At 41.3% G+C, this 18,736-nt stretch overlaps 2 protein-coding genes across 2 annotated transcripts; one reads left to right on the top strand and one right to left on the bottom strand.

Annotated features, from left to right (window-relative positions):
• Positions 1–1,355: 1,355 nt before the first annotated feature.
• On the bottom strand, positions 1,356–16,863 carry nolc1 (nucleolar and coiled-body phosphoprotein 1). The gene is made up of 13 exons (XM_061836935.1): positions 16,614–16,863; positions 16,387–16,442; positions 14,812–14,957; positions 14,630–14,739; positions 14,434–14,542; positions 14,242–14,354; positions 6,433–6,541; positions 5,043–5,171; positions 4,872–4,961; positions 3,187–4,791; positions 2,986–3,107; positions 2,619–2,702; positions 1,356–2,536 (listed from the first exon to the last, which is right to left on the bottom strand). Exons 1-13 carry the CDS (start codon positions 16,722–16,724, stop codon positions 2,378–2,380), a joined length of 2,943 nt encoding a protein of 980 aa, XP_061692919.1. The 5' UTR covers positions 16,725–16,863; the 3' UTR covers positions 1,356–2,377.
• Positions 16,864–17,126: 263 nt separating this feature from the next.
• mrps6 (mitochondrial ribosomal protein S6) lies at positions 17,127–18,158 on the top strand. The gene is made up of 2 exons (XM_061836936.1): positions 17,127–17,606; positions 18,046–18,158. The coding sequence occupies exon 1, from the start codon at positions 17,268–17,270 to the stop codon at positions 17,598–17,600; it is 333 nt and encodes a 110-aa protein (XP_061692920.1). The 5' UTR covers positions 17,127–17,267; the 3' UTR covers positions 17,601–17,606; positions 18,046–18,158.
• Positions 18,159–18,736: the final 578 nt, after the last annotated feature.

Genomic DNA, 18,736 nt, shown 5'->3' with positions numbered 1-18,736 from the left:
TAATCTTCCTACCCACCACCAGAATTATCCTACATACTACCATCCTATGCTGTCGAGCTACACTCTCCCCTACCACTACTTTACAGTCAGTAAAGTATATGAGACATGTCTTGAAAATCAAAAATAGGGCTTACTTTCGTGCAAACATATCTGTTCCGGTTGATTTTAGATTCAGTTGATCATGCGGTCTTCCACAAAGTTTGATCCATCAAAGACATTTTTCGTACTCGGTCTTCTGTTTTGGAAAGGGTACGAATTGAACTCCACCAACTAGCCTTTCAGGATACCTGTCGTCACTATTATAAAGTCCGTGACTACACCTCTTAACCATATCTATTGTTAAAGAACCCAAATACGCGATAAAACGCCAACAGAAGCTATACTGGACTATGCAACGTTGTTTGAGGGAACTGTGGGTCCAAAAAAGGGGTGTGGTTTATGCAGATCTCTGGCCTCTGATTGGTCAGCGACGCGGATGACGCAATTTCTACGGAGGGGTCAATTGTGCGTATATATGTCTGCGTGAAAGTTTGTCTGGCAGCATTTTTCTTAAATCAAGGGTTTGCAAAATCTTCCATGGAGAAGAAAGGTTATGTAAGCAACACCTCAATTGTCCCATCTGATTTTAGCAATTCCCACTGGCTGATGTTGTGAGGTAACGTCGTCGTACATTGAAGAGCAACGTGTCCCTCCCGTGTCCTCGTTAATAAATCAATATAATAAATTGCCTTTGTCATCCTCATTGGAATCCCTATATCATGTAGTTTGTAAAAGAGTTTGACCTTTACTAGAGCAACATCAAAAGTAAAGGTGGAGGGCTATGTTGTGAATGTCTAAAATTGTGTTTAACATTACATTGATGATGTTGAAGCGATAGAGCAAACAGCATAAATGACTCAGCAGATTGGGCCAATACTAGAGGACAGAGCAAGATGATGGCTTTTTGTGCCTCAAAGAACTATGCTTGCCACCTGGTTCTGAAAATGGCTATTTTCTCAATCAGAATAAGATGTTCCCAGAGAATACCCACATGGTATTGGAAAAAAAAAAACTTTAAAGACAAGCGTGTTGGGTTGGAATAAGGCTCTCAATTGCCCATGGGTCTGAATGTGCAATTGACTAATGACTATTACATGGTGTGCCACATCTCTTGCCTCCTGCTGCCATGCAGGTTCCACTTGTTCAACCCTAATGGAGTAGGAAAAGAAATGTGGTGACCCTTTCTCTGTCTAAAGTCATGCTGAGCAGAATAATCACTTTGAGTGTCCCTCAGTTTCCAAAGACTTGCTAATTTACAGGGGTCTCAAAAAGCCCCAAAACACAGTTAGACTCCTCACAGATAAGACAAAGTCATGTGTTTCAAAAGATTTTTTAAAAAATGTATTTTCAAACCTGCATTTTGTGTTTACATGTAGCCTTTGACTAATATTTGAATTCATTTGATGATGGCAAATCAAGTGTGATGACGATTTTACAAGGTTAAATTGTACATTTTGGAAACTTGATACCCAGGCAACAACCCATCCATCTCTTACCCAGGAGAAAAAACTGCATCCCATATCAGTTTTCTGGCAAGTGATAGACATGAATAATGAATGCTAGCTTCTCAAAGGATGTGGTTTGCCTGCAACAAGCTCAAACCAAAGCCTGCCATGCTGCCAAATTATATTTTCATGAGATAATTGAACTTTTCCTCTTTTTTGCTCGGAGTAGGTCACATGAAATACAGTATACAAACAATCATTTAGATCACAATGTTGCAGCTTATTTTCTCTGGCTCCACCCAACTGATTCGCGGTTCATCAGGGCGCCACCTGGTGGCAACTATAAATGCACAATTACAGGACTGCTTTTCTATCAATTACAGGGGGAAAAAACTGGAGAAGCATTTCTGTTTCAATGCAAAAATGGCTTGTAAGGAACATGAAGTCCAACTCAATGAAATGGAATAAAATGCAAGAAATATAAATACACCCTAAAATATACCTCTACAATGTTTCCCCAAAAAACTCATTTAAGGAAAAAATAGGGAGTACAACACCTCTCGAATGTTCACATAGACTGACGAATGTATACAATCTGTTGAAAAACAAGTCATAAGGTGGATGACTGTAATTAATACTGGGGGGGGGGGAATAACCATAGTATTTATACTAATGAACGCTTTTTTTTTTTTTAATGAGTAGCCTGATGGGTCTTAAACCAGCCTGTGGCTATAAAAGCTAATTCGACAACTTTTGTTTCTTTCACCAGAAATCCCACCAAGTGTTATTTTTAAACTAAATGGTATCTGACAAAGTACCAACTACTTCAGAAGGTCCACATCGCAGAAGTGCGATAGAGTTCATGTGGGGTCGATGGGGGAGAGGCAGGCTCCTCAGTCACTGTCAAACTTAATGGAGTTGACCGAAGTGTTGATGGCGCCGCCCCGGTAGCTTCCCCTCTTCTTCTTCGTCTTTTCGTGGCGAAATGATTTGCCTTTGGTAAAGCGGAGAACGTCATTCGCTTTCTGGCCCCAGTCGCCATTGGAGCCCTTCTGCAAATGATAAGATTATGTCCATTTTACCTGCGTGTTACAGAAAAAGGGGGAGGGGGGGCACACTAGTTCTTGAGCTTACCTTGGCATCAAAAGAATTGTCTGCAAGACGGGGATCCACATGGACATCTTCTTCCTTTATTCTTCGGAAAGGTACGTTAGAAGACTGCAAACAAACTTGGTTTTAGGTTTTCATACTTGTTTTCTGACTCATCTGTTCTCTTATTGGCTAGTGCATGGAGGTGACAGTCAAAGTCAACTCAAGTCATGAAGTCTAAAATAAGTATTTGACAAACAAGTCCCAAGTCATATAACTGGCAACTCGAGTCCAGTCATTTGACTCTGTATGCTTCCAATGTTTTTGTGTGGACATGCACACCTCCGTGTTTACAGTCATCTTTTGGATCATGGTATGTATTGTGTGAGTGCGTGTACAGCAGTTACTCTACCTTGTTGGCTTTGGGAAAGGTTTGTGGTGTCGTTGCTGCTTTTTTATTTTTCGGCGTCTTTGTCTGCGTGACTTCCTTTTCACTTTCTGATGACTTTTCATTCTTTTGCTTGCCATTGGTGCCTGTGTCAATTCAGGAAATAAATCATTTCATTCATTACTCTCTACTTTGTCCGTGGTTTCAGATGTCTTGACTACTGACCGTTGGCCTTTGGCGTAGTGGCAGATTTTGCCGATGCCTCATCATCATCTTCATCTGTGCTGTCTGAGGAGCTGCTGCTGTCTTCAGCTTTAGTGGCCTTGGTGGTTTCCGCAGGGTTGCAAGTTTTCGAAGTACTTTTCCTAGTGGCCTCCTCTCCTGAGCTGCTGTCACTGGAAGATGACTTTGCAGGTTTAGCCGGCACGGCTTTGGAAGCCTTGCCATTGGCAATGGCAGCCTTGGCTGGGGTGGTCTTGGTCTGCGTCTCAGAATTTGAGCTGTCTGACGACTCGGAGCTACTTTTCTCTGCCTTCTTTGCTGGAGTTGCACCTTTAGCTACCGCTGCTGCCTTCTTGGCAGGTTTCTTGGCCACAGGTTTAGCCTTGGCTTGGGCTTCTTCTTCAGAAGAGTCTGTGTCTGAGCTGCTTTCTGCCTCGCCAGCTGGAGTCTTTGCCACAGAAACAGCCGTTTTAACTCCAGCTGGCTTTGCTTTAGGGGGTTCGTCCTCTTCCTCGGATGAGGAGTCAGACTCCGAACTGCTTTTTGCTGCAGGAGTTGCTGGTTTTGCCTTTGCAGGCTTTGCTTTCACTGTCTTGTCTTCAGACGAGGAGTCAGAGTCTGAACTGCTCTCTGCAGCAACTGTCTTTGCGGCAGGAGTGGCAGGCTTACTCTTCGCTGGCTTAGCTTTAGCAGGTTCCTCATCCTCAGATGAAGAGTCTGACTCAGAGCTGCTTGTTGCCGCTGGCTTTACAGCAGGAGCTTTTGTTGCCGCTGTGCCAGCCTTTGAACCTGGGGTGGCAGGTTTTGGCTTTGCTTTGACTGTTTTTTCATCTTCAGAAGAGGAATCCGAGTCAGAGCTGCTTTCTGCTGCTGCAGCCTTCGCTGGAGGCGCAACCTTTGCTGTGCTTGCAGCCTTAGCAGAAGGTGTGGAAGGTTTACTCGGGGGTGCCTTGGCTTTTGTAGGTTCTTCATCTTCAGACGATGAGTCCGAATCAGAACTGCTTTTTGATGCTGCTTTTCCTTTTGCAGCTGTTACTGCGGGAGTTTTTGAAGCTGGCGTTGAATGTTTTACATTTGATGGCTTCGGTTTCACTGGTTCTTCATTTTCAGATGAGGAATCTGAGTCTGAGCTGCTTTCCGCTACAGCAGTCTTTGTGAGAGTTGCGGTCTTTGCTGGAGCAGTGGCCTTTGCGGCAGGTTTAGTCTGTTTAGGTGGTGGTGCCTTGGCCTTTGCAGGTTCTTCATCCTCAGATGAGGAGTCGGAGTCTGAACTGCTCTCAGCTGCTGCCAATGCAGCAGCTTTAGCGGCGGGAGTTGCAGGCTTTGTAGCTGGGGCGGCAGGTTTAGCAGTTGCTTTCACAGGTTTGTCGTCCGATGAGGAGTCAGAATCTGAACTGCTTTCTGCTGCTGCAGCGGCGGCTTTGGTGGCAGGAACAGCAGTTTTTGACACAACTGGCTTGGCTTTGACAGCTTCTTCCTCTTCAGATGAGGAGTCAGAGCTGCTCTTAGCTGGCGCTTTCTTTGCTTGGGTTTGTTTGACTGAGGCTGCTTTAGCTGGGGTGACCTTGGCTGCAGGCTTCTTGGTCTCCTCTTCATCAGAACTTGAATCTAAGTGGGGACAAAGTTATAAACAACAATAAAATACAGGCTCTGTCTAACCTAGGAGACGGAAGAAGTGTGTTTGCTACCTGAGCTGTCAGAACTGGACTCTTTCTTTGCTGCAGGCTTCTTCAAACCAGGTTTTGTGGGCACAGTCTTCTTAATGGGTGCAGGTTTAGCTGCACAAAGCACAAACTGTTGGAAACATCACAACAAAACTGTCCAGCGCCCCAGTTTAAACTACATTTGAGATAGCTTACCGGCTACTTTCTTCACTTCATCCTCGTCACTGCTGTCATCACTGCTGTCGTCGTCGTTTGCCTTGCTGACTGCTGGTGGGGCTACAGCTTTCTGAACTGAAGTAGGAGGTGGGACTGCACTGTATGTTCCTGTTAAGATAATGTCAGAGGACTGATCCAACATGAAACAGAGATAATGGCGAGAATCAAACAAAGTCAGAGTGAAAAGGGGTTGAGGGGTCATTGACGAGAAAAACGGAGTTACTATCATAAAACCTTCCTTATGGAGCTCATGCATGTGACGTCACCATTTTCACGGCGCCATACGATGCCGGTCAAACAGCTGCTCAACATTGTAGGAGGTATTGAACTGGAGTAGAATATTTACAATGCCTGAGATCTGTTGTGCTGTTGGTTGTCACAACAGACGAGACAGATATTCAGAGAGATCATTCTTTGGTATACCAGCTGAAAAGATCAGAAAATATCAATGGAGTTCGGCAATTAAGCATGATGGATGATGCCCAACCAAAATACACACACGCCCGTGTAGCGATCGCTTCATTTCAGGTAGGAATTACTCTCAACGTCAAATTCCCAAGAAGTATTTATAATGCCAAGTTGACTCAATTGAGAACAATGCATATTTAAAAAAAGAAAAATCAACCATCTGTCGCAGCAGAGAGGTTTACGTATGGCCACATTGTGGCGAATTAACAGTTCAATTTCTTATCGGTGAAAACATCGACTTCGGCATTAAATATGGGTCCTCCATGCCAAGTGTCTCTCATTTTTCCACGTACCTTCGTTTAACATCACCTTCTAAATGTTTTACGTAAGACAAAACTCTGGATGTTGTGCAATACGACGTAATTTCGTTTCGTCTCAACAGAATTAACTTGCAACAATGCTTTGTTTGACTGGCAATATGGCCAGTCTTGTGTTTTTATGACATAGGTGCATGAGCTCTATACACAGTGACAACATTTTACGTAGTGTTCCCCTGACGATAAAACAGTCTGTCCTTAGTAGTACAATGAATGAGGTCTTTGCCGAAATGCCTCCTAGATACCTTCATATGCTGACTAAACAATGAACTCGCTCCTATTTTGGGGATGCGGTCTGAGGAAAAAAATAGTGGAAGCTAATTTTTCTATCATAGTAACCGCTCATTTGAGCCACACACTGTTTTAAGTGACTTTCCAAGAGTATCCCTCATATTGTATTTACAGATTTTTATGGTAGGTAAATTACTCAACATTTGTCTCTTTCTTTTTCTAATGTTATGAATGGAGCATGAAGTTAACTGGAAACTATTTTGTAGTTTACGGGTGAAATTGGAAGTACTTCACTGACCTGTTGTGAGTTGTGCTCCATTGAACATGAGATGGTTTTTAAAATGAAAACAAACCTGATTTGGGTTTTTTCCTTGGAGGAGCCTCATCTTCAGATGAGGAGTCTTCACTGCTCGACTCGGCAGCTGCAGCAACAGTTTTCACTGGCGCAAGTTTCACTGGAGCCTAGCAAGGAAATTCATCCGAAACAAATGGAAATTAATCTTCTGATTTCTGACAATTTCAAGGCTGGATTTGCACAAAAGGGATTAGGTGGGAAAAAGAATTCCCATGTGGTCTAATTTGGATATGCGTCATGACAAGTGTTTCCTTGGATAGTCTCAATTTTTTTTCCTCTTTGAATGCAGACACAAATATGATGTCAGCCAATACATTTACACTTGAAGATATGATGCCCAAAAAGGATTTTTTTTGGTAAGTCCGAGCTTAATTTTCAGTCCCTATGTATGACACAAAAATGGGCCAGCCGAAATGAGAGCTCCAAGAGGCCACTTTCACAACAAAAATTAAATAAGATTGTTGTTAGAGTTATCGTTAATATATTTATTATGGACTTGCAACAAAGCCAAAGTATCATCCTTTCTTCGAAGAGTCTTGTTCACAGGACGAGCGCCTACACACAGATGCAACAGTATCTTCCTACAAGTGGCAAAGGACAACCCCATCATAACCAAAGAATGTGCTTATCATCGTACAATGTGCCACATAATCATCCTAGAATGCACCTTTGTTCATTTCATCTGCTCACCCCCCCAACGTTTTATAGACTTTAACCTTGTGTTTTCTTAAAAAAAAATAATAATAATTTAAATTAAAAAAAAAAGTACGTGAGAGGCTGGTTCAGAACGCGTTTGGAGACTGTAACTGGCCTGTCTCTCACGTCCTCCTGATCAGAAGAAAGATGACTTATTGTCCGTTATTTGTGCAACTATTCCAGCAAGTTAGGTGATAAACCTAACATTTTCTTGGTCCTTCGAGCCGGAATCCAAGATACCCGAGGATCCCAGGTTCAGAGTCGACCTCCAGGAAGACCGTGGCCACGGCAACACAGAACCGTTAAGGGACTGGTCCTCTAACTCTAACTGGGATCTGAGGGTTGACGAAAATCCAACTGACAAGAAGACGAACAATTTTCTTACGAGGAGTGATTGTCGACGGGAAATCTGCGCGAAGGTGCGTCGCAGTCTACACGAACGTAACGTGTAGGAATTACAGTTAAATTCCGCGTAACGAGGGCGGACTCGTCTGTATACGTTACAGTTACATTCCGTGTAACGAGGGCGGACTTGTCTGTATCGGTCACAGTTAAATTCCACATAACGAGGGCAGACTCGTCTGTACATTAAAAGGTAAACGAGGGCGGACTCGTGTGCACTTAAATTCCGTGGACAGTAACGAGGGCGGACTCGTCTGTATAGGTTACAGTTAAATTCTGTGTAACGAGGCCGGACTCGTGTACGTACTTCAATTCCTTGGAACATAAAATACAGTCTGTATAAAATTAATAAAACTGCAGTATAAACAGTGTGTGATTGTGTACACGAGTATTTGAGAGACATGATAGGAAGGGACGACTTGTTTGGATGCAAAGGCAAGATTCCTCCGCCCTTCTGGGTAGAAGCCTGAGGAATACCAAGCAAGAGTATTTAACAGTTACCCTGTTGAATACAAAAACACCAACCGTAGTACACACTAGGTGTAGTGTGTTGGCTCCAAATTCGCAAAATGGGGGAAAATATTGGTCAAAAAAAAAAAAAAAAAAGGCAACGGACAACTTAACTTGCAAGGATTAGAAATTTGTCGAAGCATAAAGCCCAGATAACCTAAAATATTTACATAAATATATAACAAAATCCGCTAAAAATATTTCAGTTGAAAAATGACAGATTGTAGAAATAAAGGTGACCTTACTAAAAAGACCCAAGATAGGTATGACGATACCTAATGGTGGTTACAAGAGTGGAAGGAGGCAGAAGAAGGAAAGAACACAATAATGAATAGAGAAAACCAACCACACCCTTCTACCCTGACTTACACCACCACACAGAATGACTTGATCAGACGGAACTGACTTGAAATGGTCGTAAAGACTGGAAGGGCCACTATCTCCCGCCCAGACTGCTGCACAAATGACCAACTTATCACCAAGTTAGACGACTTGTAACCAAGGATCCAAATAATCAAGCCCGACGCACAAAATGGCGCCGGCCTGACTATTTAGTGTAGAGGACTTGGACTATGGGTGATGTTAAAAAAGGCTGTGGAAGAAAACACTTCACACAAAGCCGACATGAATCAATTTGTAGAAGATATGGCAAATTTGAAAATTCAGAGAGCAACCCAGCGTTTTACACATAGTGCAAATTACACTAAAATAGGAGGAGAAAAACATAAGATGATCAGCCTTTTGAGGAATACAGAGTGAGAACGATAACTGTATTCAAGATTTACAGTGGCCTGCAGGAAGATGGAGAATAGGCCATTTCAACAGGAGTTGACATGCTCTCCATGCAGGTTTAAAAGACACAAATTACAGCTGGGTTAACAAACATTACATTGGCCTGATTACTGACACATAGGAGGAATATCTCCATGTGGAGAACATTCTGAAAGATAAAAAGAAACAGACAAGCTACAACTTTTATGGGAAAGACACTGCTATAGCAAGCCGAACATTTTCTAACAGAACAGGATAAGATAAATGAAGACTTAATGTAACAGTGCGGTACAACAAAAAAAAACTCAAGGCCCAGATTTTCATAAAAACAAACTCCACAAACACACCAGAAAAAAGAAAAGAAAAAAATAAGTTGATTATCTGCACACAGATAATCTGGGGACGGCAGCCACAAGGGTCAGACTCCCAAAGGCCTTGAAAGACAGACGCTGAATGTTGCCACATGTCACTGTTTACACCATATGACACACACTCAGAGTGGTTGTGAGGTTTCGTCAAAAGAGACCAAACAGTGACTAATTTGAAAAGTACAGGTTAGTGCAGGCCGTGACCCTCATCAAAAGTGATGCGGGATCAACTCTTATCTCTTAGAGGAAAAACATTTTTAAAAGAAGTCTCAGAATACATATGGTCAATAGGACTGTCAGATGTGGGACTCACTTGGGGAGCGCAACCTGTAAAAATTAGACCGAAAAGAATATAGGCTATTTATGAAACAATATCCGTTAAAACCAGATGCATTAGACTGCATAAAGCCAGTTATTGAGTCATTACTTAGTGGGATAATAATTGAATGTCCAGACTCTCCCTGTAACACACACATTTTTCCAGAAAAAAAAAGGCACCCCATCAGGAGGTTGGAGAACGGTTCAAGACCTCCAAGCAGTAAATGCTGCTGTTAACACAGCGAGCACCTTGTGTCCCAGACAAACATACACATTGCTGAATTAATTAAGACGAGATACAAAAGTTTTACAGTAATGGATTGAGTTGCATTTGAAGGCAAAAATACACATTTACGAGGTTACCTCAAGTATACTGTGAAAGGCCAACAATTTATTCACAAGTTATGACATATAGTGTGTCCACATTTTATCCATCAAGTGGCAATGAAATTCTACTTCATGAAGATTGTGTTTTGTTTGCATCACCCCACAAGGAAACTTGCAAAGTAATACAATAGCATTGTTAAAACATTTACACAGGAGGGACACAAGGTTAGCAAGAACAAGTTAACAACAATATAAGAGCTTAGGATACAACCTTTTAGCGCATAAGGAACAATTTTAGATGATTGAAAAAAAGTTGTACTTAATGTACCAAAACCACAAACAAACTATGCAGCAATAACTGCGCTTTTGTCCAAATTAATACACACACACACACACACACACACACACACACACACACACACACAGAGAAAAGTGGTCAGTCATGCTCGCAGATAAAGTTGCGGGTGTGACGAGGGATGGCCTTAAAGTGACTTACTGGATTAATATAACATAACTGTAAATTTAAAATAAAATACATAACTAGAATATAAAACAAATTTAAAACTCAAATAATTTCTAATTTCAACTGATATTAGTAGAATATGATATAAAATGGTATTTAAAAATTTTCATCAACAAAAATTCTTGATGTGACAAACTTTATCTGAAGAAAAGTTAAATGCACTGGCCTGTCAAAGAATAAACATGAACGGTCTATACTCACAATGTAATGAAGATGCTGAAAGTTTACTTCAACATAATCGGTGTTAGTGGCAACAAGCTAGTGATACATTGGAACAAACATTCCTGTCGGCAATCGTGAAGTATTGTTGTGGGGGGGAGGGGGGCACCCACCACCCGAGTGCCGTAAATAGGCCGGCTTGCTAAAACACGCCTTTATGTGCATGCGCTCAACGTATTGGCCACACCTGAATCAAGCGACATGGTGGATGATAGTCTAATGTTGTTGTTTTGTGGTTGTTTTTTTTTCTTTTTTTTTTTACGCCGTTACACCGCCTCGCGATTGACGCAATGAGAACCCCTGGTGTAACTGAATTTCCTTTGCCATGACTAATGATGTTTATGACTTTCGACGAAAATGCTCACATTACATGAAGCACTTCAGAACATGCGCTTTCGTTAATGCTCAGTACAGTTAACTTGCATTTCCCGTTTACGGGTGAAAACCGGTTGTTTTGGAGCAGACTCGTTTAGTTAACGTTTATGAAATAAACACGTAAATTAATGTCAAGACCACACAAAATGAGCAACGTCTTGCGAGAATGCGAGGGCAGGGGCGTTACTGTTACTAGTATTAGTGCCTCAACGTGGCTACACTTGTGAAAGCAAAACAACGAACTCAAACGCATGTTCGTTCAATGTTGTCAACTAATATCCGGATTAATTTTAGGCAATTTTCCGGAGCAGTTTTCATGAAAATTTAAAAATCCAGAATTCTGGGAAAATCTGGAGGACTTTCATCACTGAGGTACGGATGGAAAAAAAAATAATACAATCACAGTGTATAGTCGAATACAGGTACATAGACTGGTAAAAAATTTCAATACCATATTCGATGTCTCATGTTACACATTTATAGTTATTATGGTAATGTGCGCCATCAACCTGAACTCTGACCACCTCGGTGGGGTGGGGGAAGTTTTGCATTTAACGATCGATAGCGTAGCATATTTGTTGCTACTGTACCAAACATCATAAACAACTGTCCATGAGTTTGTTTTAACTTAAACAAAGACAAAAAAAATCTAAACTACAAGAGCTAGTTGTGCAGCCGCTTTTTAAATAAGTATTTCACCACTCCGGCCAATGACGCGAGCAAACTACATAGTACAATCGTATGATAATTTCAAAAAAAAGGATAATGTACACGATTGAAATGCTCGCTTTTTTTAAAGTGCCCATTACACTTATTTCAACATAGTTTGAGCTTTCGTTTTGATCGCAACCTGACGCTATGAAGAGCTGGTACAGATTGCAGCCGAACGGGGCCAAGAGGCTCCGCTGTTGGCACGGTGGACCTTTCCCTCAAACTGCTGACAGTAATGAGGAATAAAGGGAACCAAGACTCTTGGGATTCAAAAAATGTTCCCTCACAAACACCATGGATGGCATAGAGCTGGCCTGGCCAACCCGCAGCTCGCGAGCCTCATGCGGCTCTTTAACTAGTTTCATGTGGCTCTTCAGGAGCTTTCACATGACATGGGTCAAAAATGCTTGGCTGGCGCTGTCATTCACTCCCCCTACAGCTAGATGGCACATTGACCATGTAAGTCTGTTTGAGTGACGTCAAACGAGCAACGAGAGAATCTTTGGTGTGACATAATTTGTGTTGTAAACAATTTCCGTCAAGTTGAAATGGCAGGAGAAAAAAGGACAGCCAAATGAAAATATGAAGAAGAACACAGGAGGTTTTGGCCAGAGTGGTTGAGTTTATATTTTTTTGTTGAACGTAATGGCTAGCCGATCTGCCTTATATGTCACGCAGCATTAGCGCATTTCAAAGCTTCAAATCTTCAGAGTGACTTCAGCTCACTCCACCCTAACATCGAACAGGAATTTCCAAAAGGGACTGAACTTCGCAAGAACAAGTTGGTCGCTTTAAAAAGCCAGGCAGAAAAGCGGATGCAGTCTTTCCAAAAATTTACGAAACATTTGAGACCGTAACGCTTGCATCATATCAGCTGGCTTGGAACATAACACGGGCTAAAAAGCCATACAACGAAGGGGAGCGCGTATCAGTCGTTCAACTGTCCCGCCACAGTGTTGAACGCAGAATATCGGATATTAATAAAGCTGTTGAATCACAGTTGCACTCTGACCTTCAATCATGTGAGTATTTTAGTGTGCCATTGGATGAGAGTTGTGACATACAAGATAAGATTCAGTTGGCAATATTTGCACGGTCTGTGTCAAATGAATGCATTATCAAAGAAGAACTCCTTGGTATTGTGCCATTAAAAGACAGAACCCGTGGCATAGAAGTGAAAGAAGCAATGATGACTGCGTTTGCAAAATCAAACCTGCCCATACCAAAACTAACTGCAATAGCCACGGATGGATCTGGACAAAAGCTTTGTGACCCGGTTCTGTGATCTCCAATGAATCAGATGCTTCTTTTGAAGTCTTAGCCAAGGATGTGTAATGTCGAGGACAAACTCCACTATGCACAAAGTTTTTATGCACAAATATTTAATGCAAAAAAATGTTTAAGTTAAAGTATTAAATAGCTTATTTATTAAAGACTGTAATGTGTGTTAACAGTATTAATAAAATCTTGTGCCATCGTTGAGCATTTATTTTTAGTTGGTTGAGGGATTCTGCTCTGACAATTGCAGGGACCAGGACAAGTGTGTCCTGTGGCCTGTCCCAAGATATACATTACTGCTGCATCAGTACATGCACAAAGATTATTATAATGATTGTTGTACAGACGATCCTATGAAAACCATTACAAGTAAACAATAAAAGTACAAACCTAGCAAAATAGAAATACAGATAATTGCTAATATTTTGAGCATATGGATAGCAGCAAATTGGTGGTGTGCATTGTACATTGGGAGAAAGGTTTTCCTGATATTTTAGGTCAACTTTCGGGGAGCGCATTATACTCGACAAATTACGGTAAATATGTAGGCTGAGGCTGCTTCATTTCTGAGTAAATGCTGTCGAAAGTATTCATTCGCGTGATAACAGTCAGGGTAGGTTAAATTATGTTGATTATACCAACGTAAGAGGTGTAGATTATTATTTTCGTTTTTGCAAACCTGCACATAACGATCACGCTGGAGGGATGAGAAAAGCAAGTGCAAACCAAATATGTGAAACAATGAAATAAAGATTGAGACGAATTCATTATAGAGGACTCAGGGGGAATTCAGTTCAGTTTTAGTTGCTTTCGTGGGCAGATTGTGAGAGACATGCATTGCATTCACACACACGAGTATTATGTAGGCCGTTGGCCCTAAAGAATACTTCTCCTTCACAGAACTTAGTTTTCGCTAAGTAGGTGTGAAATTCTAAAAAGGTATACAATAGCTACCAAGAATAAAATGATCCGAGTAAACTCTGACATAAGGGAATGATTAGGCTGCTAGATCGGCTCTGCTGATATGAGACAGCCACAGTTGTCACCGTACGGTTGATAACTGCTCATTTTTCTCACACCGGTTCTTGATCACAGCTGGCAGTCGAAAGAAAGATGCTTTACAACGCCCACTTTCGTTTGAACAACCGATAACATAGCAGTGGACCCCGATTCATACTCCTCTCTGAACTGATTTCTGCGTAGTTATGGTTTGTTGACTTGAATTCACTGACCCAAAATGGCGACCGCTTCCTAAACCAAAAGGTGTGTGACATCATTCAAAAACTATCTTTTGATGACAGTTTGTTACCTTGGACGGTTCTTCATCCTCCGAGGAACTTTCTTCACTGCTGCTCTCTTGTTTTTTTGTAGCCATTCCTCCACTAGAAATGCGAGCTTTCGGCTTGGGGGTGACGACTGGCTCTGTCATTTAGAATTAAATATGTTTGAATATGCATTCATAATATGGAATACTACTCAAAGAAGTAGCAACAGCACGCACTCGATGGCACTTTGGTGGGCTGCTCCTCTTCAGAGTCTGATTCCTCACTACTAGAGCTGGTGTCTTTCTTTCTTGCTCCAGTTGCAGTTACTGTTGGCTTTACGGGAGCCTGGACGAGGACAGAAGACATTCAGAGATTTAAAAGAAAAAAAAAATACAACACAACAATGTTAATTATAAACCGAGAGACTGCTACCTTGGCAGCACCCTTCTCCTCTTCTGAGTCACTTGATTGTTCACTGCTACTAGATGCAGCTTTTGTAGTCGCAGGTTTTGTAGCTGAAGCCTTAATAGGCACTGCTTTGACTGGCGAAAGGGAAACAATCTTACAACGGTTTCAAAATACACATAAAAGTTCAAAGACCACTGTAATATTACCAGCTGGAGTAGCCTTCTTGGGTTTGGCATCAGCTTCATCTTCCTCACTGCTGGAGCTCTCTTTACTAGCTTTTGCCTTCTTGGCTAATGAGCCAACGGCTTCAGTCTTATAAGAAATCGCTTTGCGTTTCTGAGATTGATGTGATCTAAGCACAAACAGAGATCAATACAGTGCTCATCAAATTTATATAACTAACTCAACAACATTGATAAATGTTTTTTTAGGCAAATAACGCTTAACACATCGCCACACATACCACCCCTGCCTAGGTTTCGCTTTTGACTCTGTATGAGGTGAATTCAAGGATTGGAGATTGCTTTGTGACTTAAAAAGTTAGAAAATCAACAAAATCAATCTCTGATCTCAATCAGCTGGGAAAAAAATAATCACGTGATCGACCCCAATTTTCAAACAACTAGGTTGGGACATCCCTGTGTGTCAATATTATTTCATACGACATTTTGTTAGAGATAAATGTACTCATGTTAATATAAATATTTCCTGTTATTTTTCCCATTGTTTTGCATTATTTGTGTCAAATAAAGAAACTGGGTGTTAAGTGGTCTAAATATAGGACTGCTTAACACTATGGATATGTTTTCTCAGTATGACCGTGTATGTAATTGAATGTAGTCGTAAGATTTGCTGAAATGTTGTCATTCAAATGTAATTCTACTTTTGGAATCTCTTTCCTAATAGAGTCTACTCCTCTTCTTAATTTAAGGAAAGCAGGCTGTGGGACAGAACAACTAGTTACACGTAGAATGATTTCAACATTGCTGGGAAGGAAATGTGTGGTAGTTTAAAACAGTTAACTTGACTCTGAATGGCGATGTGAACATTCCAACCCGACATTCAAGCTAGTGTGTTGCTTTTTGAGAGTCAACATTTTTTTTTTCTTTAAATAACGCATACTTTGTTGTTTACTCAATTAATACATAGCTGTCATATGACAAAAGTATTATTTGGAACAGTGTGGGAAAAAAAACATTACGACAATCCTTATTAACACTCCCTTTCAGAATAAACTTTCTCAATCTTAATTTAGAATGATTAGAGAATACGAACAACTGGTTTGAGGTTCTGCCTTACAGCTCTGAGGACCGGGGTTCAAATCCTGGCCCCACCTGTGTGGAGTTTGCATGTTCTCCCCGGACATGCGTGCATTTTCTCCGCGCACCACTCCGATTTCCTCCCACATCCCAAAACCATGAATTACTTGGAGACTCTAATTTGCCTTTAGGTGTGATTGTGAATGATTGTTTCTATGTGCCCTGGAAAACAAACAGTTAACGGTGTACCCCACCTCCTGCTTAAAGATACCTGGGAAATGTTCTAACACTCCCTCGACCCTTGAGGATAAGCGGCTCAGATAATGGATCTGGATGGATAATGGAAGAATATTGTGATCGGCAGGCCAGACTTACTTACTTCACGTGTATTACAGTTCGACAGTTAAAAACACTTGTTTGAAAGAACTAGTCACATTAACGTTACAAATATCGTGCACACCCAATGTTTTTCCTCAAACGATCAGTAAGTGAGCTGAAGGATTCTACACACAAACAACTCACTTCACCCAGAAGTTGTAGATGCTGAGAAGAGACTCTTCATTTGGATCCTGAGGACTCTGGTCATAGAAAAACGAATGCAATTGGGTGAATTCCCTGAAGTTGTAACGCAGCACAAATCTAGTTTAATCCACGTGCTAATTTCCAACATACGCACAACGTACTGCCCTTTATCGTGCACGTTATTGTCAAAGTCCACCCACCAACCTGACAAACACACTCATACTTACCACTTTAATCTGCTTGACAAACTGCTGAGCCGCCTTGGTGAACTTGTTCTCCAGCAGAAAAGAGTACACACATTTGTACAAATCGCTGGGTACCGATTTGTGTTCCGCCATCTTCACCACGCTACAAATGAAAGGAAGTGACCCAACGCGTGTGGTTATGTGCGCATGCGCATTAGGAAGAACACAAAATTTAGGATAACTCACTCATACGAATAAGGGCATTCCCCCTTCTACAATTGTATAATGAATTTTAATATTGGGATTTTGTTTATAAAATCACAGATTTTTAACACAACGTTTTAGTTCAGTGTTGTCAACAAACGCAACTAGAGTAAGACGTGTTGCTAAACTTTCTTCCCGGTAGCGCAACATTTTTTGATGAAATAGAACAATTTTATTTTGAAACCACATTTGTATTTCCCAAAAATAATTATAGCAGATGTTTATGCACCACTTTTTCCGTCGGCCAGTCCTCATTTTTACAAATTTTTACCCAAACTAACCATACAGTCGGAGATGGCACACACCAATGACGTAGACATTGTCGCTGTTTTTAATACGTCACCACGGCCGACATTCCCCCCCTGTTGGTGTCAGAACATGGTCGACTTTTGACTGGATTCAGGAAGTGTCAGCACCTAACCGCCTGAAACAATGCCGCGCTACGAACTGGCCCTCATCCTGAAGGCAATGCAGCGACCGGAGACGGCAGCGGCTCTCCGGCGGACAGTGGAGACTTTAATGGAGCGGGGCGCTGTGGTGAGAGACATGGAGAACCTCGGAGAGAGGCTCCTGCCCTTTGCTATGATCAAACACAACCAAAGACACCGCCGCGGATCCTACTTCTTGATTGACTTCTACGCAGCTCCCAGCGTCCTCACTGGCCTTGTCGATCACTTACATCGTGACGTGGACGTGGTGAGGCCCACCGTGCTGAGGAAGGACACACAGCAGGCCAAACAAACATGCTGTGGCTCTCAGCAGTGATGGAACGTACGTATGATGTCAGTCTTCATAATATATTAATAGATAATGTACATCGAAAAAAAGTACAAAAGTGTGAGCCCTATTTTTGGATGGGTTTGAAAACTTGCCCTCGTCAACCAAATGAATTCATTGAGCTTTTGTATTGAAGTAAATAGTGGTTATATTATTGTGTCCTGGCAGTGTTGAAGTTACACTCTACTAACAATATAACTTTAATGCAAAATTAACAATATTTCCATGTTGCAGTACAACCATGTTTTTTATTACATCATTCCAAGAATAATTAGTGGTTTTGGTACAATGCCAGGTTGAAGAATAGTTAGTCACATTTTTTTTATACCTTTGCATTTGTGAATTTGTGAGGTCAATGTACATTCTGCTTATGGGGATCATCTTGCATTAACGAGGTTGTTACTCACAAACTATAAAATCTTTTTTTTAACAGGTATTTGCAGGTTATATTCAGAGGATGTGCTGTATGCTGCTTCTTTGACCTCTTCCATGACTGTTGGACCCGATTTAGCTGTTTTGACATTAATAAAAACGTTTTTAATATTAGTGTGTGATGTATTTACTTTTCAGACATACAAAAACCATTTACAGTTTATTTGAAAACCAATACACTGTACTTGAATTATAGTGCCACATATGGTACATGTTGCAATTGTTTACTATCATCAAACTCAGATTTTTATTAAAGTGGTTGTAATTTGAAATTAAGGAAGTAAAAGTTGGGCAGCGCAATGTTGGAGTTCCTCAGTCAACAGGTTCTGGATTCGGTTTTGTATGTTCTGCAAATGCCTGTTTGAGTTTTTCCCCCATACACCGACTTCCTCCGTCCATCCAAAAGCGGGAATGTTTCTTTGGTTGAAGACGCTAAATTGCCCATTGGTACGAATGGTTATTTGTATGTGTCCTGTGATTGACTGGCGACTCCTGCCCAAAGTTGGCAAAAGTAAGCTTCAGCTCAGCCATAACCTTGGTGAGGACGAACAGTACAGAAAATCATGTTGTCCTTGAGAGTGAGACAATCCCGTATGGCTGCTTTGTTCAAGAAAGTCTTACTCTAGCATTAGGTTATATTTATTGTGTCTTTGAAAACAAACAGCAAAATCAGACAGCCACTTGGACAAATA

Source organism: Syngnathoides biaculeatus, chromosome 12, assembly GCF_019802595.1.
Source record: "Syngnathoides biaculeatus isolate LvHL_M chromosome 12, ASM1980259v1, whole genome shotgun sequence".
NCBI lineage: Eukaryota > Metazoa > Chordata > Actinopteri > Syngnathiformes > Syngnathidae > Syngnathoides > Syngnathoides biaculeatus.
The sequence above is the reverse complement of the archived record's forward strand: the minus strand, read 5'-3'. Positions and strand labels throughout refer to the sequence as shown.

What these genes read in the sequence shown, in the direction of transcription:
- nolc1 (XM_061836935.1), bottom strand. Translation starts at nt 16,724, where the DNA reads ATGGCGGAACACAAATCGGTACCCAGCGATTTGTACAAATGTGTGTAC. An exon ending in TTGTCAAGCAGATTAAAGTG is followed by an intron (nt 16,443 to 16,613) that starts GTAAGTATGAGT and finishes TTCTATGACCAG; the next exon opens with AGTCCTCAGGATCCAAATGA. An exon ending in GTCCAGTTCTGACAGCTCAG is followed by an intron (nt 4,792 to 4,871) that starts GTAGCAAACACA and finishes GTCCCCACTTAG; the next exon opens with ATTCAAGTTCTGATGAAGAG.
- mrps6 (XM_061836936.1), top strand. Translation starts at nt 17,268, where the DNA reads ATGCCGCGCTACGAACTGGCCCTCATCCTGAAGGCAATGCAGCGACCG.